Source organism: Lethenteron reissneri, chromosome 37 (genome assembly GCF_015708825.2).
Source record: "Lethenteron reissneri isolate LAM-NWPU_2019-01 chromosome 37, ASM1570882v1, whole genome shotgun sequence".
In the NCBI taxonomy this organism is placed as follows: domain Eukaryota; kingdom Metazoa; phylum Chordata; class Hyperoartia; order Petromyzontiformes; family Petromyzontidae; genus Lethenteron; species Lethenteron reissneri.
The window spans coordinates 6,066,394-6,092,201 of record NC_083815.1 but is presented as its reverse complement, the minus strand read 5'-3'; the positions used below and the strand labels follow the sequence as shown (position 1 = coordinate 6,092,201).

General features: G+C 46.4%; 1 protein-coding gene across 2 annotated transcripts; it reads left to right on the top strand.

Annotated features, from left to right (window-relative positions):
* The first annotated feature begins 248 nt into the window (after positions 1–248).
* SYT13 (synaptotagmin 13) lies at positions 249–25,456 on the top strand. 2 transcript variants are annotated; one of them, XM_061566733.1, is made up of 6 exons: positions 249–830; positions 8,595–8,895; positions 11,691–11,837; positions 12,539–12,849; positions 15,718–15,841; positions 22,656–25,456. In XM_061566733.1, exons 1-6 carry the CDS (start codon positions 687–689, stop codon positions 22,955–22,957), a joined length of 1,329 nt encoding a protein of 442 aa, XP_061422717.1. In that variant the 5' UTR covers positions 249–686; the 3' UTR covers positions 22,958–25,456. The 2 variants fall into 2 exon arrangements, with proteins under 2 accessions (XP_061422717.1, XP_061422716.1); XM_061566732.1 differs by having other exon boundaries at positions 8,592–8,895.
* The last annotated feature ends 352 nt before the right edge of the window (positions 25,457–25,808 follow it).

Below are 25,808 nucleotides of genomic sequence, written 5' to 3'. Positions count from 1 at the left end.
GCACTTGCCCCACCAATCCGTTAAAGGCTACACGGAGGGGATGGGAGGGCTGGTGGGGGATCTTTGGTGTGCAGGAGGGAATTCAGCATCTCGACTGCTTACTCCTTGTATGGGCTTGGAGCGTGGGCGGGTTGGTGGGGAGCCCGCACAGTGACGCACATTCTCCCACCCCGCAGGACACGAGTGGGGGTGGTGGTGGTGGTGTTGAGGGCTTCTCTCTCGCTCTCTGTGTCAGTGTGCATGTGTGCCGGTGCGTGCGTTGAGCTTTTTCTGAATGAGCCTGCGTCGATTGCACTCCACGAGCCAACCCTTTTGTTGGAGCTCCCCCCGCCTCCCCACCACCCCGAGCCGCATCGCGCAGCGCAACAGCCCCCCTCCGCCGAGCTGGAATCTATCGCATTACCGAAGTCATCCACTCACAACGACACGTCCTCTACGCCCGTCTCAGTAGAGTTTCACCTTAAGCTATAACACAGCTATATGGCTGCGCACGAACGCCTGGCGTGGCCCTGCCAATGTAAACAGTGAAGAGCAGATTTTGTTTTGCGAGCAGCTTTATTGGGGTTTTTGTGTTGTTGTGTTTGTTTGTTATTTCGTTTTCTAGCCAAGGCAGTGGCTGCCAAGCGCACCAGGTTCACAGTTGTTTAGCGGCTGCCCAAAGCTTCCTTAAACAGTCTTGAGCCACCATGGTGCTGGCCGCTGTGCTGCTGGGGTCAGTGCTGGGGACCGGCGCTGGACTGGCGGTGATCCTGGCCCTGTGCAAGTGTCTGTCGAGACCCAAGGACAACGATGACGACCCGACGCAGATCACCGTGACCTCGACCCTACCCGTGAGTAATGATCTCTGTCATCGTCGTCCTCGGAATCATCAGTCATGCTCAATCCACTGCTGGATGAAAAGTCTCCCCCCACCCACCCACCCACCCTCCAAGTCGTACCAATCTTTTTTGATAGGTGTAACGTATTCATTTCTCCGGAATATTTTGAAAAAATCACGCTATTGATCAATTCCCATTCATAACGTGAATGATCGTAATCGCCATTGTCATAATCACGAGCCATCTAACCATCCTCTGTTGGATAACAGGGTGCCCGAGCATTTGCCATCTCTTGCGACCCAGCGATAATATCTAGAGTACACAATCCACCGAGCACCCTGCATACAAAAGTCTGTTTTCATCGCTCCGTGGACTTTCGGTGGGCGAACTCCCAGACGCGTGCCATCCTCCCCCCCCCACTTGTCGGCACTTCGTCATTATTCTTGACCCAGTGGTCATCGACTCTTCTCGCAACGTCTCCCGCCCGAGTTTAACACGTAGGCTTTCGCGACCAATATTATTCATAATCAACGTTTTTGGGTTTAGATCGCGTTATTTATAAATGTGTCGTAACCCTCCACCACCCGACACGGCCAATCAGTAAAAAAGTGTCACGTTGACAAAAGACAAATTAGTTCACTGCTTTAGCCCACCGGTGTGTTGAAGCGTGAAACCACAACATTTACAATTTTGAGTACGACGTTTCGCTGGTAATTGCATCCAGCATCATCGGGCAATTCGCCCGCCCGAGTCCACCCGAATTAGCAGTTTGAACGATGTCGTTCACCTGCGGAGTCATCTGCGACCCACGTGTTCCTCTTACTTATCTCTCAATGTAATTCCCAAGCATGCATCTCGCCGTGCCTCGTTGCAACACTTCTCAGATGTTTCGTTACAATTTGATTGTGTTAATGACCATGGGTTTTCTTTATTTTTTGCTGATCCATATGCCACAGCGGGTTGTGTCCACTCTCAGAGACCTGCAAACAAAACTACAAAGATCTCTCTGTATAGCCTGAACAGACTGTTTGGGCAAGTGCTGTTAGCGAGCAGCACCTATGAAGGCCGGCACAGAACACGCGGCGGTGGGTGTTCAACACCACGCCCGGGCGCCTTTGTCTCCCTAGTGGCGATGTTTACACACCGCACCAGGTACTCGTTTGAGGTTGAGTAGACCTAGGGGAGGCCCAGGACCGGTTCAGATAATCGTCACCGGTGTTGGCCTGTGAGCGGGAATCGAACTCGAGTAGCCGGGTTTGTACCGCAGCGTAGCGCTAACCGCTACACCACCGCTCCCCACGGAGAACTGCAAACACAGAAACACACGCGGGGCACGCGACCGTCAGCATCGATGCCACAGGGGAGACGACATTGACCCCGCAGTACAGTAAAAATTAATAGACCTACTGCAATATCGCAATTCAAAAGTTACTGCTGGTCACATAGAGGCAATAAAAAAAGAGGGTATTACATTACACGTTCAGCATAAATAAGCGCGCCCTTGCCCAATAACATCTGGTAAGCCCCGCCTCCTGGAAATCTGTGAATAAAAAGCTTCATAGCTGATCGGATTCCTCCTAGGATAAATTAATATTCTGATTCTGAAGAAAAAATAATCTTATTCTGCCCTTGGTCTAGCAAGACTGACTCTGTGCCGATGATTCTCAGAAGATTTGCGAAACCCCTCCAGAGTTTGCGTGTTGAAAACAAATGATGCTGGTTGACAACACGAGTCTGGAAGGTCAGTTGGCCGACGGACCGAATAAGAGATATTCTCTTTTGGTGCGGTGACGCCAACGGAGGGAGAATCCATTATTTAATTATCTGTTGAGTATGGACTCTGCATGTCACGCTGTAAGCGTTCCAATTAATGCGTGAAAAATTATTCATTATTTTGCAGCCGCAATTAGAATGTTAATAACAAGATAAAGGTGCAGCAGTGCAGTTGCTTGTTTACGCCGCTGTTGGCGGATGGGCCTCCGCCAGAGGGCGCTTTATGGAGCCCCCCCCCCCCACCACCCCAATAAGGTATTCTGCCTACTCTTCCACACTGACCATACTTAGAGGAGTAGATGTGAGAAACCACATTTTACCCCACCACTCATGAGCTGCTGGTTGAATAACGGTGGGATACTCAAATGTACTGCTTGGTGATGGGGGCAAGGGGGGATTTGACACGTTAAAGGGATCGACTATTACAACATTAGCCGCTACATATTGCAATAGTCAATGTTGCCGGATGACACAAGTCTGAGATGCATCCAATCTTGATTTGAAGCTTTCGTGACTGCAGGAATCCATACTCTTTGGTTCTTTCGGTAAAGTCACGTAGGTGAAGTTACTGATGTTTCGCTAGGTATTTACAGGTTGAAAGTTAAGGGGAATATTAGCCACGTATAGTATGCATCGTCACGGATGAATTTCTTACTGAACATTTCCCGCATCGCTATCAGTTTAACCGCGTAGGTGTCAAAGCGACAAATAGCCACACGATGTATACTGGACGTGGTGAGCCGGGAGCGGAAATATTTTTTTTCCGGACCCGGTCGAAATTAAGCCCTGCCGTACGAGAGTACTTTAGGTATAAAGGCGCACATTTTCTAGCCAAACACTGCAGGCAATTTGTCGGAGCTTGATGCACTGCTGCGCTTGCTGGTGTACCCGTCAACAAGGCTTTACCGGAGGAGCGGCCAGGAACACGCCACACAGAGTTGTACAGATTAATTCGCCTGTGCCTTACCCACAATTAAAATTGGACAAGTTGGTTGTACGTACGTGCAGGTATGTTGAGCTTCTTTTGCACCGTACGTAGTCAACCCTGTTAATCGGTGGTTGGTAATGCTGCTGCTTCTTTGGCAGTGGTGCATGAGACATATATAATGTGCAACGTTTCGGGCAATACCTCTGTGCTATGATGAAGGGTCATTGCCGATGATATAATTGATATCGGCAGGCTCACCACTTGAAATGACAAGATGTGCGTTTTAATTTTCAGTTTATTCCAATTGAAGAGCAACTTGCTGACGTGGCTAATGCGCTGAATTACCAAGGCTGCTGTATCTGTGCGCACTGACTTTAATTATACACACGCCTTACAGGTAATTCAATAGAGAAGGGGACATAGAATAAGTATAACCAGTAAAAACAAAGTTTTTCACTATAAATCCTTTATATGCGTGGCGGCTAGAGTCCTCTCTTCCTCTGGCTTGAGATGGCTGCCACCTATGGGTCAGATGATTGTCTGCCAGTATTAAGAAATTGGTAATTTAATATTTAATTTGTTTTCCCTAAACAGTGTAAAATTTTGGAGAAAAAAAAATTTCACGAACATTAATTGTCTCGCACAACGAGTCTGTGTGCAAAATGTCAGCTCGATTGGATAACGGGAAGTGGGTTAAAAAACGACCGAAAGATTTGCACGGTCGTAAGCAAGCAAGCAAGCACGCAAGCAAGCAAGCGAACTTAATATAAAGCATTTAAAAAGTATTGCAAGTTCTCATACGACAGGCAAGGCGCCACAAACTAGCATTATTAATCAAGGTGGCAGCCCTGAAATGTCTCTACGAGCAAGCCACAAACAGCTCCCTCCACAGGGTATTTTGACCAACGCAGTGGCCAGACGTTGTGAAAGAACTACTATTGCACTACAATTTGGTTGTGCATATATTCACAATGCAATGCTGATCTCCGGCCACGGAGGCTAAGTTTTAAACGTACTTCTTATATAGTATTCACATAGGGCACATAACACGACGTCTGTGCCACGGGTAATGACGACATGTACGACCGAACCAAGGTATACACCGCATTCTCTGGATTAAAGAGACCGCCGGGAAAGTAAGACGCGACTTAAAACGTGTGCCCGGTGTTCAACACAGTGTGTACGAATCTGATCACAAATGTTAGGGGAGAAAAAAACGTGCGTCTTATAATCCAGATAATGTACAGTACAGTGTATGATACAGCTACATGAGTTGATGGCTTGCGAGGCGCATTGGATATTCAGGCTTGTCCTTGCGTGGTGTGTCATCATTTCCTTAATGTGCTTTGTGCGATAATAGCTGTGTGCACAGACGTGTGCATTTTTCCTTTTTACAAATGATCGCCGATGAGTAAGTCTACTTCGTATTACTACAAGTCTCGTTTATGGTACGTGCAATCAGGTTTACTGTTCACAACCAAATCCGGTAACCATGACCTGTAAGGTGAAATATGAGCTGCAAGTCCATCACACGCTGAGCGCTCGTGTGTGAAGTGTGGTTTGGGCAACACTCGCACGCGCGCTTTTCAGATGTGGACGCCTTTGTGTTAAATCAAGGGAATGGCTGGCTCGGAGTTTAGACAACAACAACAAAGGTGGCACATTGGGAAATTGACCTTCCATCGCAATTCCAGTGTCGCTTGTTCCTCGGTCACAAGAGACAGCTCATCTTGGAATTTGCGGGGTAGTTTTTGTTGTTCGCAGAGTTTCACCACGCATGTATGCGTGATTAAAAACATGCTGTTACCGTGGGTGGAAAGTAATATCTCCACTGCTATGCGAAGTTACTCGTTTCGGGGAAATATCGATTGCATCTAAATTACGTTTGCACGACTCAATATTGCACGCATCTAAGATGAAATGTACATCAATCATTCTCGTTATTTATTTAACGTAAAAACATTTGTGAAAAATCTGAAAAATAGTGCATGGCATACAACGGCCATCGAGAGCCGTCTCGTAGAAAATTGAAATAATTTCATGGTAGTGAATATAATATACACATTATCCATGTGTGATTGATAGCTCCCATTCAAAAGAAATCGAAGATATGTAGTCAGGACTTCCCTCGGCTTAGTTGTGATAACTTTTTGACCACAGAAATATTCGGTTTATACAGGAAATGAGATGCCGACACCTCCTGCTATATTTGTTATTAAAAAAGGCAGATAACAAGCCCTGTGCGAAAATGAAGTAAATTTAATGAATAAGTAATCACTTTAAATAAAATACACTATAGTAGTAATATCTATTTTAACCAACAAACCTTCGAAGTAAAATGCTTCGTCTAACAAGTAGGCTTTCGTGACCAATATTATACATAGATGTGTTTTCGGTTAGATCGCGTAAATATAAATGTGCCGTTAAACCCGCCACAACCCGACACAGCCAATTAGTAAGGTTTGTCATGTACACAAAACATGCCAATCCGTTACTAATTCAGCACATCGGTGTGTTGGAGAGTAAACCCACAATTCGGTTTATACAAGATCGCGTAAATATAAATGTGCCGTTAAACCCGCCACCACCCGACACAGCCAATTAGTAATGTTTGTCATGTACACAAAACATGCCAATCCGTTACTAATTCAGCACATCGGTGTGTTGGAGAGTAAACCCACAATTCGGTTTATACAAGATCGCGTAAATATAAATGTGCCGTTAAACCCGCCACCACGCGACACAGCCAATTAGTAAGGTTTGTCATGTACACAAAACATGCCAATCCGTTACTAATTCAGCACATCGGTGTGTTGGAGAGTAAACCCACAATTGCAACACACCGGTGTGCTGAACTCTATTATGGAAACATTTTTGTTTCTTTGCAAAAGGTGTTAAAACAGACACGGGTTGCGTTTGCATGCTTACCACGCAGGAGCGAGCCCACGCGATGCCTCGATATTGTCACCAGTGGTGAGTAGACGAACACTTGCAAAACAATTTTAAAAAATGGCCACGACGCACGTGCGAATTTAATTGATATGAATTATATTTGTGCAGTATTTTAGATACTTGTTTGATGTGACGGAGTTGTTTTTTTTTCTGACTTCTGTTCGCTTCATTGCTCACATTTTTAAAAAATTAGTTTTGCTTTTGTCATTTTGATAACTCCGTTTTACTATAGCATCTGTGACTAGCCTGGCCTCTGGAATTCTCACCTGGTTAAAGAAACTAAAACGCGAACCTTACATACATTTCTTCATCACCAAAATAGACTTCATTAATCGATTAAGAATTGACACAGTGTATATATAGTCTAACAAGACAAACGTGGTGATGGTATGCCTAGGCAGTGCGTTTTATGGGGTTCATTGCCATTTGGACTGAAGCCAGTAGTGAATAAGACCCTGTGTGCGTGTGCGTGCGTGTGCGTGTATGTGTGTGTGCGCGTGTGTGTGTGCGTGTGTGTGTATGCGTGTGTGTGCGCGTGTGTGTGTGTGCGTGTGTGTATGCGCGTGTGTGTGTGTGCGTGTGTGTGCACGTGTGTGTGTGTGTGTGCGCGTGTGTGTGCGTGTATGCGTGTGTGTGCTTGTGTGTGTGCTGTCCATTGCTGGTGGGGAGCGGTAGTGTAGCGGTTAGCGCGCTGCGTTCCAAACCCTACGATCCGAGTTCAATTCCCGCTCACGGCCAACACCAGTGACGATTATCTGAAACGGTCCTGGGTCTCCTCTAGGTCGACGCGGCCTCAAATGAGTACCTGGTGTGATGTGTAAACATCGCCACGAGGGAGACAAAGGCGGCCGGGCGTGGTGTTGTTGGCCACCCACCCCCTCGTGTGCCGTGCCGGCCTTTATTGGTACTTGCTAACCGCACTTGCCCCTACAGTCTGTTACAGTCTGTTACAGGCTATACGGGGGATCTTTGTCTTGGTTTTGTCTCCATTGCTGGAGAGCTGTAATGTAGTGGTTTATGTGCTGCGCTACGAACCCGGCGACCCCAATTCAATTCCCGCTCACGGCCACCAACACCAGGGACGATTATCTGAACCGGTCATAGGTCTCCCTAGGTCGACCCAGCCTCAAATGAGTACCTGGTATGATGTGTAAATATCACCACACACCCCCTCGTGTGCCGTGCCGGCTCACAGCACTTGCCCCAACAGTATGTTCAGGCTATACGGGTGATCTTTGTCTTTGCTCTCCATTGCTGTCACTCCGGGTACAGAATATGCCGATTGTTACGTGCATCATACCACTCGCAACAAGTCGCTCTTGTACAACGTTGCTCTCACCCCCGGCCTTCCTCGTCCTCCTCTCGTACTGGGCCAACGTGACACTCACATTGGGCTTGGCGACCTCTGATACCCAGACGTATATCATGGCAAGAAGATTCATACAATGCCCGAAGAGGGGTTAACTCCATGTAAACGCATTGTCCTCAGCGGCCCATTGTTATGCAACTGGACAACCCCCCCCCCATTCCCCCCTTGACTTGACTTTGAATGTCCCGGGAAAATTTACGAAAATTTACGAAAATTTACGCAATTCCCAGGACAGGTGGACACCCACCCGAGTTTCACTACCGTGCCGTACTTGCACGATCTCACTCTAATGAAACGTTTAAAATGACTAAATTAACCCACCCTCTGATCTTCGTGCCTGATAGGCTCACAGTGGTAATATCAGCAAGACCGAAACAGGAAGACTTTCTTCACAATTCTGGCAAATCGCCTGATGAAGCTGGTTGTGATCACCAGCGAAACGTCGTACTCAAACTGTAAATGTTGTGGGTTTACTCTCCAACACACCGGTGTGCTGAAGTAGTGACTAATTGGCACGTTTTGTTTACGTAACGAAACCTTACTAATCGGCTGCGTCGGGTGGTGGCGGATTGACGACACACCCAACAAACCCTCCCCCCCCCCTCTGTATTACGGAACTAACAATACGGCCTACAAGAGCGGGGCTCACGTGAAACATTCATCCCGACCATATCACGACGTCGCAAGGGGTCCGGACACACACGATGCCCCTCTCACAGCAGGCCGCACTCGCACCATGTCGATCCCGCAGCAGGTCGTGTTGGACCAGAAGCCTCCCGAGACGGTGCAGCCCCCGTCCGTGCCCAAGGAGCCGCTCGTGTGCTCACCGCGGGGGACGCTCACCGCGACCAAGCTGCTCACCCGGCACGAGTCGACCGCGGAGACCAACACCGCCGCCGCGGCCCCCCGCTGGGGGCCTCCCGAGACCTCCGACTTCTGCGGCGAGGCGGGCCCCGGTGCGTGCGGTGGCCGGGAGTCGCCGGCCGGCTCGCGGCAACGCAGCGCGGAGCGCGGAGACAGGAGGGTGGATAGCGTCGCGGGGAAGCTGCGCCAGGGTTCGTTTCCCATTGCGTCCGGCACCTAGATTTGTTTTCTTTAAGAATTTCGCTTTTGACATTTTCCCCGTCATTTTGCTCCCCCATCGTGTTATCGCCATCGCCATTATTGTCATGAGATGACATGTTCGTTTGGAGCCCTCGCACAGCAGTACAACTCCTGTGCTTGGAGAATGGCCCACGGAAGCAGGCTTCACAGAGCTACCTCCGAGCTTCCTTCAAGTGACCTCGGGCCCACACAGTAGGGGGCAGCACTTTCGCGCTGGCTCTGCACGAGAGTAATTTTTCGTGGTATTGAATCAAACTGATATTTTAATTATCGGAGCTGGATTTGAGTCAAAGTACAGAACCAAACATAATGTGACTTGTTAATTTAAAGTAAAATTGGTTTCCTGCTCAAGCAATAATGGGACAACACACATATCCAATTTATATCTTTGAGCCAATTTTGGAAATTCAACATTCTGGCACAAATCTACCAGCAGATTATAATCATAATTTACAATATTTCTCCAAAACAGCAACAAAAATGAGAATATAATTTGAGAATAGCCTGCATCCGCATTACAAAAAAACTCTAAAGAAAGATACATGTATGTTTAGACTAAAATTGGTCTTCCACAAACGTCAAAGACTGGTGGTGTAATTAAACACGTAACGTTAGGTCATGAAGTCTTAATGGCCAATGCCACTTATTCCACAAACACCCAACAATCACTTCCTTCAATAACCGACATTCAACATCTGCTCTCACCACTGTCTGGCTTGCGGTCTCGCCTTTGGTCACTGACTGCTGAGTGCTACTCCAATTGATTGCCTGTAACCCGCGTTCCTCCATCCGACACATGTATACCGTCCACCTGAAAGCCTCTTCCTGCACAATATACCTACAGATCGTTCCTGTCATGCTCTAGGCTGAACTTCTAAGTTGCTTGCCCCCTTCGCTCCCATGACATTTCTGGCATCCTCTGCATTCAGCCGTACTCAAAAGGCCAGGGGATTATTTTGTATTTATTTGCTTGTCGTTAAAAGTCCATCTCTCTGAGCCATGCAGCAATGCGGACACAGCTCCAACCTCTCACCGCAACGTTCTCTGCTCTCCCAAATTGGTGACACGTATAACATTGCTGTAATAAATAAAGCACGAAGAGCAACAAAAACAAGAACAACAACAAGAACAACAAGAACCTCCTACACGCTCACAAATGTAAAGCGACGAGTCAGCTGAAATCTCATTCAATGGCCAAATGAATTAGTGCCCTGTAATAAACACAAATTATTAGAGCACGGCGGTTAAAAAAAAATACAGGTCCCGCGTGCCGGCTGACGAGAGAAGTGAACTCGCGTGTGAGCTACACGTGAGTTACATAAGCACAGAGAAAGAGAGAGAGGTGGTGGAGGGGGGGGGGGGGGGAGACATTACTCACTGTGCACACGGTGGCCATCAAATATAGACAATTGCAATATATCGATCGTGAACTCCTTGCAGCGCTAACCCAGAACGGCGCATACCCTGAATGACAAACAGTATGTGTTGCACGTCAGTGATAGGTAAAGGTCAATGAAAAGAAAGCCTCCGCTAAACGGTGTGACGCACACGCGAACCGCTCCGCAGTGAATAAAGGATGATGCCATGACTGGCAGTGCTGTATATTTGTTAACCGTGGACCTGTTTTCCTTTCATAAGATGCATTATTTGTTTCTATTTCGTGTTCTACCCAATGAGGGAAGAGCTGAAAGTGTATTGTACGAGCACTGCCATGTGTGGTTTTTTTTTGCACTCTCATTCGATGTGCAGGGCAGGGAGTTGTGGCGCTGGGGTTTGCACGCACTGCACTGTGAACTTGGAGACCTGAGTTTGAGTTTCTCGTTATGGCCAACAGCAGTGGGTGGAGATCGATACCCAGCAAGGTGGAGTGTGGTCCAAAAACCATCATGGAGGGGAGGCCATCATCCTGCAGTGGAATGGAAAGCGTCTGTAGAAACGTTGTTAATATTATTTTTACGAGATGATCATCACGATGATATTGTGACCAAATGAACACGTGCTATGCTACTGGGCGGCTCAGGAGTGAGAGTGCTGCTGGGACTGGGTTCCATGACAATGTCTCCGAGGGCTTTTATCTTACGAAGTTGTGCCAGTAGCACAACTGCAATACAACAGCGAAAGAAAAAAATATTTTCAAGTAGGGCTTATATGGCCAGCCTGTGGTGACATATTGCCTACCACTCCGTAGGCTTTTGTAGTTGTGCTGTTCAGCTCTCTGATGCGTTTTCGGGTTGTACCTCGTGTTGTTTGGCATGGTGTTTGAAGCTTTCTTTCATGTGCTGGGGAACTTATTCGGGAACTGAAAGGTCGGACATCGTGCCGAACAATACGCAGTGCAACCAGAAAGCACATCGCAGAGCTCATTTGGCTTTACGTTAAGAACTATGAAACTATATTCTTTATCACCAGGTAAGGCCCACTGAGCTATATAGATCTTTTTCAGAAACGACCTGGCCACAAATGATAGCTCAACGAAGTGTTATATCACGTGGAAATGGATATCAGCAGCCAAATACTCTAAACGTATTTTCTAAATGTGGAGGGAAAAACCAGAGGACACAGAGTAAAATCTATGCTGCCATGGGAAGAACATGCAAAACTCCAAATATACAGCAGGTGACAGGGTCGAGATCGAACCTACGACCTCCTGTATACCTGGCGAGGGAGATAACATCTCCCCATCGTCACATAATACCATAGTACCTGCTCAAGCGGTTGTTTATTCGCTTGCTTTGTGTTTTTTCAGGGTCTTGCGACACTTCTGCGAGCGTGGCAGAGCAGCAGCCGCCAGGTGACAGCGAAGAGACAGAAGTGTGGAGGTCAAAGGGGAAGCTCCACTTCTCGCTGAAGTACACCGAGCACACGTGCGAATTGCGCGTCGTCATTATCGAAGGTGCGAGAACATTTTTGATCAACATCATCGTCATCACCATCCTACTCATTATTATCCTCAGCCGCAACGACAAACGTAACGAAGTACTACAAGCCAGTATGGGAATTGAGACCCAAAATACGATTTGTACTGATGATGGTGATGTTGGTAATGATGATGGACGACGTTAACACCAAAACACAATGCCATCCACTTTGTGTGATAATTAGACAGTCACTGCATCGCGTGCTTTCAAATGCGCTTCTGCGGCCGTCTGTGACACTCTTCCGATATTCAGAGGCCACTGGAGCTATGCCCTTTTAAATCTAAATTGAAAACGAATTTCTTTAGAACTGTTTTTGGTGTGTTAAGTTTGTTGTTGTCCTACCCTCGCACCTCTGATTAGCATGGTTGGCTATGTACGGTGCATAAGAAGTTCAACATACATACACAGAATGATCCTTGACTATCAGCCGTCAAACCTCGCTAGAAGGGATGATGGTGTACGATGAAAAATAATGATGGCAAGAATAATGGCAGCCGAGGACTGGAATGTGCTCAGAGGACATCCACCATGGGAAGAAATCAGCTCTTGTACACGTGTTAGGTGGATTGCCACATCGCAGGACCTTGCAAGATTGTGACAGATTGGTTCACCGTGTCTCGATATCAGTTAATGAATTATTGTACTTCATCTTTCTTTCTCTTTTTTAAATCCACAGCTTCGGGGATTCCAAAGACGGATAAGGCCGGCTTCTGCGACCCGTTCGTGGTCCTGAGCCTCTACACGAAGACCGTGTGCCAGAAGGGCGAGACGTCCGTCAAGCAGAAGACGGTGCACCCGGTCTGGAACGAGGCCTTCACCTTCAACCTCACCTGCGAGGAGCTGACCGACAGCACGCTCATCCTGTCCCTTTACGACTTCGACAAGTTCTCCCGCTGCAACTTCGTGGGCGACATCCGGCTGAAGCTCGCGGACGTGGACGTCCACTCGGGACGGAGCACCTCAGTGGACCTCAAGGCGTTAGAGCGAGTACGTTAGTGTGCGTGCGGTCGGTGGAGGGGGAGACGCCACGGTATTAACGCTTTCAAACTGAAGGTGTTCCGACCGAGGACGAGAATGCTCCGTGCATTAGCTCTGACCGTCCCGCACCTCCGATTTGGCACGGTTGGCAACGTGCGGCGCTAAAGAAGTTCAACATGCGTGCATGCGTACATCCATCCGTCCGCAATGGGGAGGGCACTGCGATTGAACATTCATTGTAAAGTCGTGTTGTCATTCAAGTACTCGCGCTATAGACCAGGGGTCGGCAACCTGCAGCTCCGTAGCCGCATGCGGCTCTTCGAGGACCGTTTCGTGACCGTTATTTAACCAGCACCACTGTCGCATATTCACCACGTTGCATTGCGGATTTTGTAATATTGAGTTTCTTTTTTCTCCCGAATTCGAAAATTGCTTCTTCTCATTACTTTGCCTGCCCGCCCCCTTGCTATAGACAATCGACCGAATTGATCAAGGGAGGGTTTGGCAACAACGCGGAGATGCAAACCAGCGCCAAATAGACCCCCGCCTTGGCATCCCGGCTCGCCAAGCTGAAAGGCACCCCACCCCGCCCCAGGCAGTGCTGCTTTCTGAGCCCCACGGGCTCATCGTGGCCCACGGATGTCCTACTGCCTGCGCACCTGGCTACCGTTATAACTGCTGATTAAACAAATCCTGGGCAAGTGCATGTCAGAGAGCGATTGCAGTTATGCGTGCATAGGCATGATTTTTTTCTCGTTCCTTGTTACTTTTAGGAAACAGATCCTCATGCGCGCGAAGTCCACTGCACATTCATCATTTGCGAGGCATATTGTGAGATGTAGCGTTCTAGCTTTGCCACAGGGGTGACACAAACTGTCCATCATCTGATTCATTTCACACGCGGCCTGAAACAACCTGCACGCTGACGGAGCTGACAAATGTTACCCCATTTAAGATCGACGCAAGCTCTGCGTGTACGCAGAAAGTAGAGCGTGTTGTATTGTTCATTCGGCTCGAGCGTCGCCAATTTGGTTTGCTCAGACGACGCGATTTGGTTTAACCCGTCTTGAAACCGTTCCCCCCCGCCCCCTCTCCTCACTCTTGCCTATTTCATCCGCCTTTAAAAAAGAGAGCGACGAACCGCAGCCACTCCACAGGCTAGTCCAGATGTCTTGCGGCCCCCAATTAATTGATCCCTGACATTTTTTGTTCCTTTGCATATTTATATTTGTTTCAAATTAAACCTTACTTAACAAAAAAAAAACATTACGTTTTTTGAGAATTAATTGGGGGCCACAAGCACCCTGTACATTGCTCGTGCATTGGTGACGGTTGATTGGTAGCTTCGTAAAGCGCAAGTGACAGAGTTATGGAGGGAATGATGGAAAATTTACCGGACATTTGGCTTTAGGCAGGGCCGTCCAGAGTGGTGGGGTCAAGGGGGCAACATTCCGTGGGCCTCACACAGAATAGAGCCCCAAAGTGGGCCTGGGCCTGATGCAGCAATCTATGCCGGGCCTCCAGCCCCTGGCCACCAAGTAACCTTGGGGCGGCCCTGCTTTCAGGACATTTTATTTTTAAACGCCAGGAGCATTGTATGTATGTATGTTGAACTTTTTTCGCACCGTACGTAGCCAACCGTGCTAATTGGAGATGCGGGGGAAGGACGACAAACTAAACGCAACCTAGCTGCTCTAAAGAAATTAGTTTTTAAAATCTAGATTTAAAAGTGCATAGCTCCAGTGGCTTCCTAATTTCGGGAGGAAGAACGTTCCAGACGGCGCCCAAAGCGCAGCTGAAAGCACGCGATGCGGTGACCATCTTCGTTCGATGGTTAGCCAAAATCCGCTGCTGTGAGGATGTTCGGAGTTTGCATGATGGTTTATGCTCCTTGACGATGACTCTATGCGATGCCACTTGGCTACTTAATAAAGCCGCTGGGACGGAAGACATCAGACGTAGTTGTCACAACTGTGACTGAAAAGCTGTCTCTGAACTTTTAAGACACAGCAGTTCATCCTCTCTCTACAAGGTGGTTCTAGAAAATGTGAAAGTAAAGTGAATTTAATGAAGATGTCCCTATTTTTTTAAAAGATATTCCTGTTACACAAACGTATTGTCCCATTGCTGCTGTAAATGCCCAAATTCCAGCGGTATAGAATTATTTCAGGATATCTGCTTTCACATCATTACCTTTCTATCAAATTCACATTACTTGTTAAAACTTCCACCAATGAGACACCCTTTTGCTAAGGAGCCACATTTTACCAAACTGTATATAAAACCTCCTGAAAATGTCCACTTGTTTGACACCGCCCCTCAACTTGTTGGACATTTTCCTTTGATAGAAACTTCATCTGACAAAGCTAGCACACAGCACATTGTTCTCTGTCATCTTGGAAATACCCAGACTGCTTTTTACGTGTGAATGTTGTCATTCTTTTATGATAATCTATAACAAAAGTGGAGATTCAACTTGAACGATCCTTGCATTTCTTATTTCAACGATTTTATAATAATACTTCATTTTATATCGCGTTATTCATGCTAATTGCGTCCCATAACGCTGTACATTAATTATATGCAAGAACTAAATCCTATATACAGCTACTTCCAATCAAACGAAAATACTACTACCAAGCTAAATAAAAAAATGGCACCAAAGCAAAAGGCACAAACAACGAAAAAGTCATCACAATGGAGAAATGAGTCCAGTAGGTCTACACACCCCAGACCATAATCCCAACTTCTCAACCAAGCCAGGAAACCTTAAACAGGAGCGGCAATTGAGTACCAACACGATTTTTTTTTAAATCAACAATTTCTATTATTCGCTGTTGTATATGCGTGCATCTCTCCGTGTCTCTCAAAAACCAGGACGGGGACATCAATGTGGGAGAGCTGCTGTTTGCGATCGGGTATCTGCCCACTGCCAACCGCTTGGTGGTGGTGCTGATGAAAGCGAGGAGCCTCAACTCTGGGAACTTGAAAGACTGCGCTGGTGGGTAGCACGCCTCACTTGGCCGCCCGCACCACGGCGCACGTGCCACGGTTAAGCGAATGCGCGAGGTGCCGGGGATTTACAACGGCTCCAGGTCAGCCCGGCCAGTCAGATTCACTTCAGGTTTCCTTTGCCAAATAAATTCACGCATCCTCCAGGGAGGACAGATTCTGGCCGGCAGCCCAGCAGTCGCCGGCACGTTCGCCGTTTCCTCTGCCTTCCGATTGAAACTCGAATTTATTAAATTTCGATTTAAAGCTTTCGTGTCTGCAGGGATTCATCTTCTTGGTTCTTTCGGTAAAGTCACGTAGAAGGGAAATAATAAAATAATAATAAAATAATTCAAATAAAACATAATAAAATAATTCTCACGACGTTTCGGCCACAACGCAAGCAGCCGTCCTCAGGTGAAGACCAGGTGAAGACCAGGTCTGTCGGGGAGACAGCGTCAAACGCTGGTCTTCACCTGAGGACGGCTGCTTGCGTTGTGGCCGAAACGTCGTGAGAATTATTTTATTATATTTTATTTTTATTATTTTATTATTTCCCTTCGACATCACTTTACTGAAAGAACCAAGAAGTCGAATTAATTAATCAACCTGCTCATGTCACCCGTAAGCACAAACCCCGAGTCCAAAATGCACTGCCTGCCTGAACTAGAGCCACCGCGCATCCCCAGTGAGGGCATCTCACCACCATCATCATTGACACTGCCATGTACCAGGAAAGTACTTAACGGGCTAACGTTTTGGCATTGCGATTTCCATGGTGGGGGGAGGGGGGGAAGAAAAACTAAATTGCACGAAGTCTTGCGATGCCGTTGCATGTACAGTTGTAGACGCTCTGTAAATCCACATTGTATTGTTCGTATGTACACGTACAAACCTCCTTTTGTCAATTCCCTTCTGGATGAGGGCCTCCCCCCCCTCCCCTGATCCCACACCATTCGGGTAATGGGGATTATTTTACCATACTTCACCACGCTGGTCTATACGGGTTTATGAAGGTGGGGACTATTAGACATCGGATTATACCAAAGTAGAAAAAACATTTTTTTTCCGGACTGCTCTCTTGACAATGTAGCTACCACAGAAGCCCACACCATGAGTTTTATTCATGTCGGTCACTGATCCAATCACTATCCAGGCTTAAACATGCTTAGCTTGTGAAATCTTGATCATAGGCATTGTTTATATATCTATTCAAAATTATAAACTGGTGGGCTTGGCTACTGATGACAGCTGTGGCCAGGAATTGAGCCCAGGTCACTGGGTTTATGGTGCTAACCACTGTGTCATCACTCCTCCTTAAATTACATTGTAAAAAAAAAAAATCAAGGTCATCGCTGCCTGGGCCAGATCCATTGCCTCAAATTTGTGGAATACATTCCACTTACGATGGACATGCTGTGTTCTCATCTTAAGTTTTTGTAAATTGTGCCACATCTGCTTCGGAACGCGCTCGCCCCTGGACTATAATAACACAGTGATCACAATATTGTACATAGTCAGTTTAACACGTAGGCTTTCGCGACCAATGTTATTCATAATCAACGTTTTTGGGTTTAGATCGCGTTTATTTATAAATGTGTCGTAACCCTCCACCACCCGACACAGCCAATCAGTACAATTTGTAAATGTTGTGGCTTCAACACACCGGTGGGCTAAAGCAGTGAACTATTTGTCTTTGTCAACGTGACACATTTTTACTGATTGGCTGTGTCGGGTGGTGGAGGGTTACGACACATTTATAAATAAACGCGATCTAAACCCAAAAACATTGATTATGAATTGTACATAGTCTCCATGCATAGCCTTTAATCATCTTCAAAGATAAAGATACATCTCAATCATAAAATCATAACGTTTTACAACCTGCGCTGAAGCAGTGGTCACTGTTCATCTTTCCGCACTGAAGAATTTTATCGCTGACATTGTACCTACCACATATGTACCTCATTGGTATGCATTACATCTTAGCCTCTCTTATGAGAGCACTTTCCAAAGTGAAATCGCGTGTGCCTTCGCAAAAACAGCGCCCTCTGAGCATTTTATTTTCGGCCGCGGGTTCAGGCATTGAGATTAATGCTACCTCAATTATCCAAATGAGTCACCCAGATTTTCGCAGAGCGGCACATTTGTAAGGTCATATAATGAATTACGATTTTTCCTAGAAAAGTGCATTAGAGCTCTTGCCCGGCGATTGAAACGGAGCCAGCGTGCCGACGACAAATCCCCCCTTGGCTCGCTCTCTCAATTTGGCATAACTAAAGTGCTGTCTGCAGTGCGAGAAGCCGGTGCGTCAAGAGCACCGACTCGAGTGTGTTCCGCTGGTCTGGGCGTGCTGGCTAGTGGATGTCAAGCTCGCACTGAGGTTTATTTTGGTGAATGATGTTACGAGTAGAGCAGGGCTCTCTCTCTCAGATTATTCAAGTAATCGATTACTCTACTGATCGAATAACGCGAAAATCGTTGGGGGGAAAAAAATAAAATCTCACCTCTGTTCTAAGATTTGCCGCTGGTTGGAGAGGTCATTGACAAGACCTGCTGAAGACAATGGCATCATTGGCTGCTGTGTCACGCTGGGCGTGGCTTATAGGGGTTTCCTGCCTTCAGGAGCGAAGATGTCGGGGTGGCAGCCATTTTTTGAAGCGCCTGAGTAACTGATCCCAAAAAAGTCGATTTGAATGTTTCTTGTTTAATCAATGGATTTTAATGACTAATTGTCCCAGCTCTAGTTGGAGCATAGCCATTATCGGTGATTCGATGCATTGATGTATCAATACCAACGATTAAGCTCAGGACACGTGATTTGAATCACGTGTGAAATACTACTTTTTCGATTTTTCTATGTTGTATGTAATGGACTCGCATCACCCCTGAAACCATCGAGAGGAACTACCGTTCACCACAATGTCGAAGCAAATGATCAGTTCTTGAATTCAATTTCCCTATTCGACCGTGACAATTCAAGGAATTGCCGGAGGGTTCCGTCCCGCATTTAAATTTAAAATAGAAAGCAAAACAATCGCCACCATCATCATTTACATTGCCTATTGTGACAAGTCTACAGCTGGCTGAGATTTCAGCCAGTGGTTCTTTGCCAACAACCTACATGTACACATTTGTGTTTACCAAAGGACGTTTTAACCATTGATTTTTGCATATATTTGTCGACAGTGTTTATCACCGTGTAGCACAAAATCCTCCACTTGCTCTAAGGCCTTCTTGGCACGATACGCTAGCCAAGGCTTTTATCACTGACCAGGCGCTCGTACTGAATCATGATGACATTTCCAACGTATGACAGCAAAACATGTGTACATATGTTGAACTTCTTTTGCGCCGTACGTAGCCAACCGTGCTAATCGGAGGTGTACAGTGCAGTTTTGGGCAACACATTCCTTGGGAGGGAGCTGGTAGGAACGTTGGGTTGCTCGGTCAATGGCCTGCAGGGTCAACGGCGGTGTGGTGTATTCCGCAAATATGACCGACTGTGAGGGCGGGCACAAGCCGGCATGAGTAGGTTAAACATTGAGTTTTATAAGGGCACCGCGGGGTGACCAGCCCCTACCCACCCAGCCCCACCCCTCCCACCCACCACCCAGCCCCACTCTCCCCACCCAGCCCCTCCCCACCCAGCCTCTCCCTACAGCTCCACCAAGCCCCTTCCCACCCTCCCCTCCCCTCTCTACCCAGCCCCACCCCTCCTCTTTTAGGATGCACGACGGACGGACACAATAATCCCCTGTGGAGTGGTGGAACCAGGTGGTTCCTACCAGTATAAAGATTTACCTACCATGACCATTAGAAAGACATACAGGGATTGACTGCGGACTTCTGGCCAAGAGTTGACTCCTGATGTTATAGACCAGGGGTCGGCAACCAAAATAACAAGAAGAGCCATTTCTTTCCAATTCGGTACAAAATTCAGTATTTCAAGAGCCGCAATGCATCTGAGTACATACTGTACATACGTACATATCGTCAAGAAGCAGCCCGTAAAGAGCCGCATGCGGCTCCGGAGCCGTAGGTTGCCGACCCCTGTTATAGACCCTTCGCTTGTAACTTTACTATAAATCTTGGGGCCAGCACGAGTGTCTAATTGGAGGGCGGTGCGCGAATGCTTGCGCACATGCACAGAGAGCAATGACAGACTCTGATATCAATCATCGCTGTGCAATGGGTGGCACGCCCACCACAGCAGCCAATCAATAGTATAAAGATGATACTTTGATTTTTTTTTTATAAAAAAAGGAGCTTATACGACTGTGGCCAAGAGAGGATAGGCGCAGTGCTCGTTTGTCATCTGGTGCCCAAAACAGACGCACGCACGCGTCGTAGTTCTTTTAAAAAAAATTCAATTTCTGTTGTCTGTACGTAATTTTTATATACCTCACAGCACACTGGCTGGGCAATCACAAAAATTGAGCAACCTCACTTTCAAAGTGAAACAAATCTGACCAAGAATATGTGTCGTATGCAATCATCATTTCTGATTAGCACGCTTGGCTACGTAACGGTCCAGAAGAAGCTCAACATTCATACATCAAGAGGGCTTGAAAAACAAAGGGTTATTCATGCAAATCAGCCAGTGGTTTCATTTGTACACACACGTGAACGCATCTTCATGATCCAAGGTTGTATGAAAAAAAGTAACTTTGTTTAACGATGTCCAACACCCAGGTGTTATTTTCACAAGCATTTCTCTCTGATCAAGAAAGTTGAGATTTTTTAAAACATTTATTTCAGAATTACATTCCTAATTGGTTGACACACTCTGCCTCGGTAAGAAGAGCACTGGATGATTAATTATCTGACAATGGCCCACGTCTTTTTACGGGGTCTAAAGTGTCATTACCGCGCCAACCCATACGGCTTACCCCGTATTCTTGTACAGCAAAATTGAGTTTTCAGGTCCATACGGCGTACAGTCGTTTCAATACGGGCTATAACATTTTTTTTTGTCTATTTGTTTGCGTTTCTCCCTTGTGATGGGACTTTGTAGGATGAACGTTGGGATTAGAAGGGCACGAGGTGACCAATAAGGTCTGAGTTGGTCTGTAATAATGTTGCACACTCGAAATGAAGGGCGTGGGTAGGTGCTCCAAATCGAGGGCAAACACATTTATTGTGGCTAATCTGTAAAATGCAACAGCACGTGTGTCACACACAGCAATCTTCAACCGAGTCGCCATTAACCACGTGACTGGTGTACAAGTGCGGTTATTCATTAACCATGCCAGCTACCTACAGGCCAAACTCCGGCATCACATGCTGCTATACACACATGCATTGATGCACTGCACAGCACATCAGGACTTTCACAGAACCACCCTTTACTCCCTTGCTACACAAGGTCCATTCCTAATGTACCACAATAAGGTAGGCACTGATAAGGGGTTGACAGGTATGAGTGTACGTCTAAGGTCGTGAAACTGGTCCTGCTGAAAAAGCCAGTGGCTTTAGTTCTATGGCTGTGATAGACAAAGCGGCCAGTCTGTATGCGCTCTCCTCTTTACATTGAAAATTTCGCATGCTCGTTGATTTTGAGAGCAAAACAGGGCCAAGTGGATGGTAATGTAAACCAGACATGTTGGGATTTATGTGTAATTATCCTGCCACTTTTTTGAGAGAGCCACATTGCAGCATGGAAGGCAAAGTTATTCATAACATCTATCCCATAAATGTAGATGTATGAGTAATCGCACTCTTCCGCGTTATAATTTAACACCGAAACATATACTTCCGTGCAATTTGAATTATATCCGTGGCAATAAATCTACGTGTATATGTTATGATATGGACATTTTTGCTCAAGTATTTATTTTCAGAAATGCCCAAAACTTTTTGCATTACAAAGTTTTTGGAAAAAGTAGCCTTTTTTTCTTATAATTTCAAATACACAGTTTAACTTTAAAAATGTATATTCCATTGCTTATATTCCATAGGATATCCCATTGCTTCGAATATGCAGAGTTTAGAATAATAAACAAGAATATTAAATAAGGTCCTATGGCCTTCTGATTTATCGACTGAGAGTGTAAAATTATTACACATCTGACGCTTTTCCAGAATATACATTCCACTGCAATTAACTAGTCTTACTTCCACACACGTGACTGGCATACGATTAAGCAGCGCAAAGTGCGTGACATGAACTTTTGGTCACAGCCTTGTTTTAAACTTGCAATGTGTACACTGAGAGGGGGAATAGTGGAGTGTTTATTAGCACACTGCGCTACGAACCTGCGAGTCTGAGACTAATCATCAACCATGGCTAACATCAGTGGAACCAGTCATGGGCCCCTCCTGTCACCAACCTGCACTGACTGGCACTCCCGTGACCGCCGTTGTGTGCGAAGGCCTTCATCCAGCAGTGGCTTGATGGAGGGCTTCATGTTCTAATGTATACATATAAACAACCGTGGTTTTAACAAAAGTAAACCGATGATAAACCTTGATAATCTTTCACCCATCTAAATATTGTATACCAAAAAAGCTGAATTGACTCATAGCCCAATTGAAGAAGTGCACCCGTTATTTCCAGCAACAATATGGTTACGCCCCCCACCCACCCCTCCCTTGAAGGTCACGCTACAGAGCCAGTCTACAGAGCCGCTGGTCTAATCCAGTGAATGCGAAATATCCTTCACCGGCTTAGGGCTGCCAGTGGAGATGAATGCCACCTTAATTGTCTCTTTTGACTTCATGCCACTCGTGTAAATCACATGCCTGATGGCACGGCGAAAACTTTTGAACCTAATCTTCCTTTCTTATCAATCTCCCCCATGCCCATCCCCGTCTCCCGACAGACCTGTCGGTGAAGATGAGCCTCTGGCACCAGGGCACGCGCATGAAGAAGAAGCAGACCAAGCGAGTCAAGTACAAGCTGAACCCGGTGTGGAACGAGGTGGTGATGTTCGAGGTGCCCTTCAAGCAGCTGCAGAACGTCTCCCTGGAGCTGGCGCTCGTCAACTACGACCGCAGCGGGCGCGCAGCCGCGCTGGGCCGCTGCGTGGTGGGCGCACGTGCCGGCGGGCTCGAGGGCAAGCACTGGGAGGAGATGGTGAACAACCCGCGCAAGCAGATCGCCATGTGGCACCTCGTCAACTGAGATTCGCGCGGCGAGGGGCGGCGAGGGGCTGCGAGGGCGGCTGATAACTGATTCTATCCCTTTCCAACTGGCACATCCATGCCAAGCAAGCACGGGCTTCTCATGGTTACGGATGGTATTCCATTTGATATTCGCTGTGCTGTGCCGAGCCAGAACTAGACCGTGACGTAGCGGCTCCACAGCGCATGTAAATCTAGCTCGTGGCCAAGCAGGGCCAGGTGCGGGGCTAATTACGCATCCTTTGCGTGCGTGTGTGTATGTCCGTCGGTACACGGTGTGAGGACACGGGAGTCACCCACGCGCATCATGGCACGTGACGTCAGTCCGCATACCGTGTGAGGAGACAACGTCACGGCGTCACCGACATGCTTGTGGGACTTGTTCATTGCGTGTAACCGTCGGCGGCACGGCTTGGCTTCCCGCGGTGGAAAAGCAAACCGTGTGCGCCAACTGAGCGACGCCGTCCTGGCCCGGTTGTACAATGGATAAAAAAAAATCGGTATTAGTGAGCGAATTAGTGAGCGTAGTCAGCAAGGATGAAAGCGCAACTAGGGCGGATGTTTAACTTGTGGAGGCTGCGGGTAAACGTGACCCCCCTCCCGCCGCCCCCCCCCCCCTCTAGATTTGCTTCCAGCAGGCCTCTTCTGCGCAAGAGCCGATGGGATGGACAGGGTGGTGAGCGTTGATTAATGTCTTTGCATCTGCATCCCCGCGGATACTTCACCATGTTTATTGTACATGGTTCATCCGCCTTTGAAAAAAATCAACAACGGTGTCGTTAGAGTACCGTCATTGGGATCATTTGTAAATATTCGGCTGATCTTTATTAAATATTGGGCGTTTTTGCATGTGCTGTAAGAATTCATCTGTATTAAATGCAGCTATGCTGTAACTGAATGTTTGTTTTTCGAGCAAAATTGGTTGCATTTCAATGCGTCGTGCTTTACTTTACAAAGTGTTTTGCTCCGTGCAGGTTTGCACGATATCCACACGCGCACTTAACGCTCATCGTCTTTTTTCAAGCTCCGTCCCAATCATGTTACCGGAGGGAAAAAACTTTGGAAATTATCTTAATTTTCTATAAAAAATGTTTTAGCACCATATTACGTTTATATACACATCTTTCTTTATCAGCGATTCATTAACCAACCACGCCGTTTATATTTACAATGTACAATCAGGTTTAATTGCTCTAATATAACATTTCCCACCGGCAAACAGATTACTGTCTATATCATTGAAAAACATTTTTTTAATAAAATTGCGTTACTCTTACATTTCCCCCAGTGGGTTTAGGATAATGATCGTAATTTTACAGTGGCTTTATGTTCAAATGTCAAATTTCGAATTTTTTTTTTGTCACTAGGATGTATAACTATGTTTATTATATTTGTCAAAGTAAACATCGTGTCTCACTATTTTTGACAAACCCTTGCCTACATTGCCTCTCTGGGATAAGTGAAATCATGTTAAACCTTACATAAAAACAACTATTGCATATTCACGGTGTTACTTATAAATATGCAAACATGTGCCAAAAAAAATGTCACATCTAATTGAATGTACGTGCAATGTTTACTTATTTAGTTCGACTTCAAAAGCCTTGGTTATGTAAATATGTGGACATGAGTCGTTTATGCAACGTTGGCCACTCTTTTGCTGACCGTAAAATTTTGTCCCGCACTTTCAAGCGAAGGACAGAAACCTTCTCTTGCAATGTTCACCTTCTCCCTCGCGTTGCCGAATGATGTTGTCTGAAGCAAAGTAAATACCAATCATCGCAGCACTTTCTCTATAGCTCAGCCTAACAGCCTCCATTCTACAGAGTTGCCGTCACCACTGCACGACGCACAACAACACACACACACGCACAGGGTCACGTGTTTACGGTATTCACGAGGTATCAGACGAGAAAGCCGCATAGCACCCATCCCTTGGTTAACGTCGCCTTGTTGACCGCACGGATACAAGAGATGACCTTGATTAGAATGAGTCAATCACGTACATCGGGACTTGCAGAAATAACGCGTCGCTAACGTAAGATGTACATCACGTTTCCGTCCATTTGTTCCTGGCCATTTTCAACTGCGGTATATAAAATGCAATCCCGGTCCTGTGCAAGCTTATTGTGGGATGGACATAACAATTACTTGACCTGCTCTCCTGCATACATCTGAGTGGTAATCTCAGGTCCACCAGTGTTACGTGATAGTTGATACGGTATTTGCTAACCTGACGCTGTGTTGCATGTGCAATATGTAAAACTCGATATGAAAACTCCCAACATGCTTTTTGCTAATTATGCATGGCTGGTTAGGATATATAATTTGTAAATACTGTACCGTCGACATGTTAGAGAAAATAAAAACGAATAATATGATTAAGGCAGGATTATATATACATTGTGTAGATATCAATGGAATGCTTTTGTGTGCGTGTGTGTTTATGTGCTTGCAATTGAACGCAACGAAAAATGCCGTTGATTGCAGATTGTACGTATTTTCATTGTATTAAATAAATGTGTTTTTTTAAATCTGTATCGTCTGCTTCAAAATGGAATTCACTTGAAATAACTTCCAATACAAGCAAATCAACACATTTGTAATTTTAAGATGACGTAGGATTAAACAAAAATCACCGTTTTTCTTTGTGTTAGTCTTGTGTTTATGATATTATTGCTAAAGCAGCCTTTTGTAAACAAGGTAAAGGCGCGGCCCCGCAAGTGCTTGCTCACGCCACTGCTGGCAGAAGTGCCTCCACGAGAGAGGGCTCTTGAGTGCCCCGCTCGAGGATATTTGCCTCTCTTGTCCACACTGGGCCGGACGTCTCGTAGGCGGTGGGAGGGCCCACA

Excerpts from the sequence above, each read along its gene's own strand:
- SYT13 (XM_061566732.1), top strand. The coding sequence starts at position 687 with ATGGTGCTGGCCGCTGTGCTGCTGGGGTCAGTGCTGGGGACCGGCGCT. Across the intron at positions 831-8,591 it reads CCGTGACCTCGACCCTACCC|CAGGTCGTGTTGGACCAGAA; the intron begins GTGAGTAATGAT and ends TCGATCCCGCAG. Across the intron at positions 8,896-11,690 it reads CGCGGGGAAGCTGCGCCAGG|GGTCTTGCGACACTTCTGCG; the intron begins GTTCGTTTCCCA and ends GTGTTTTTTCAG.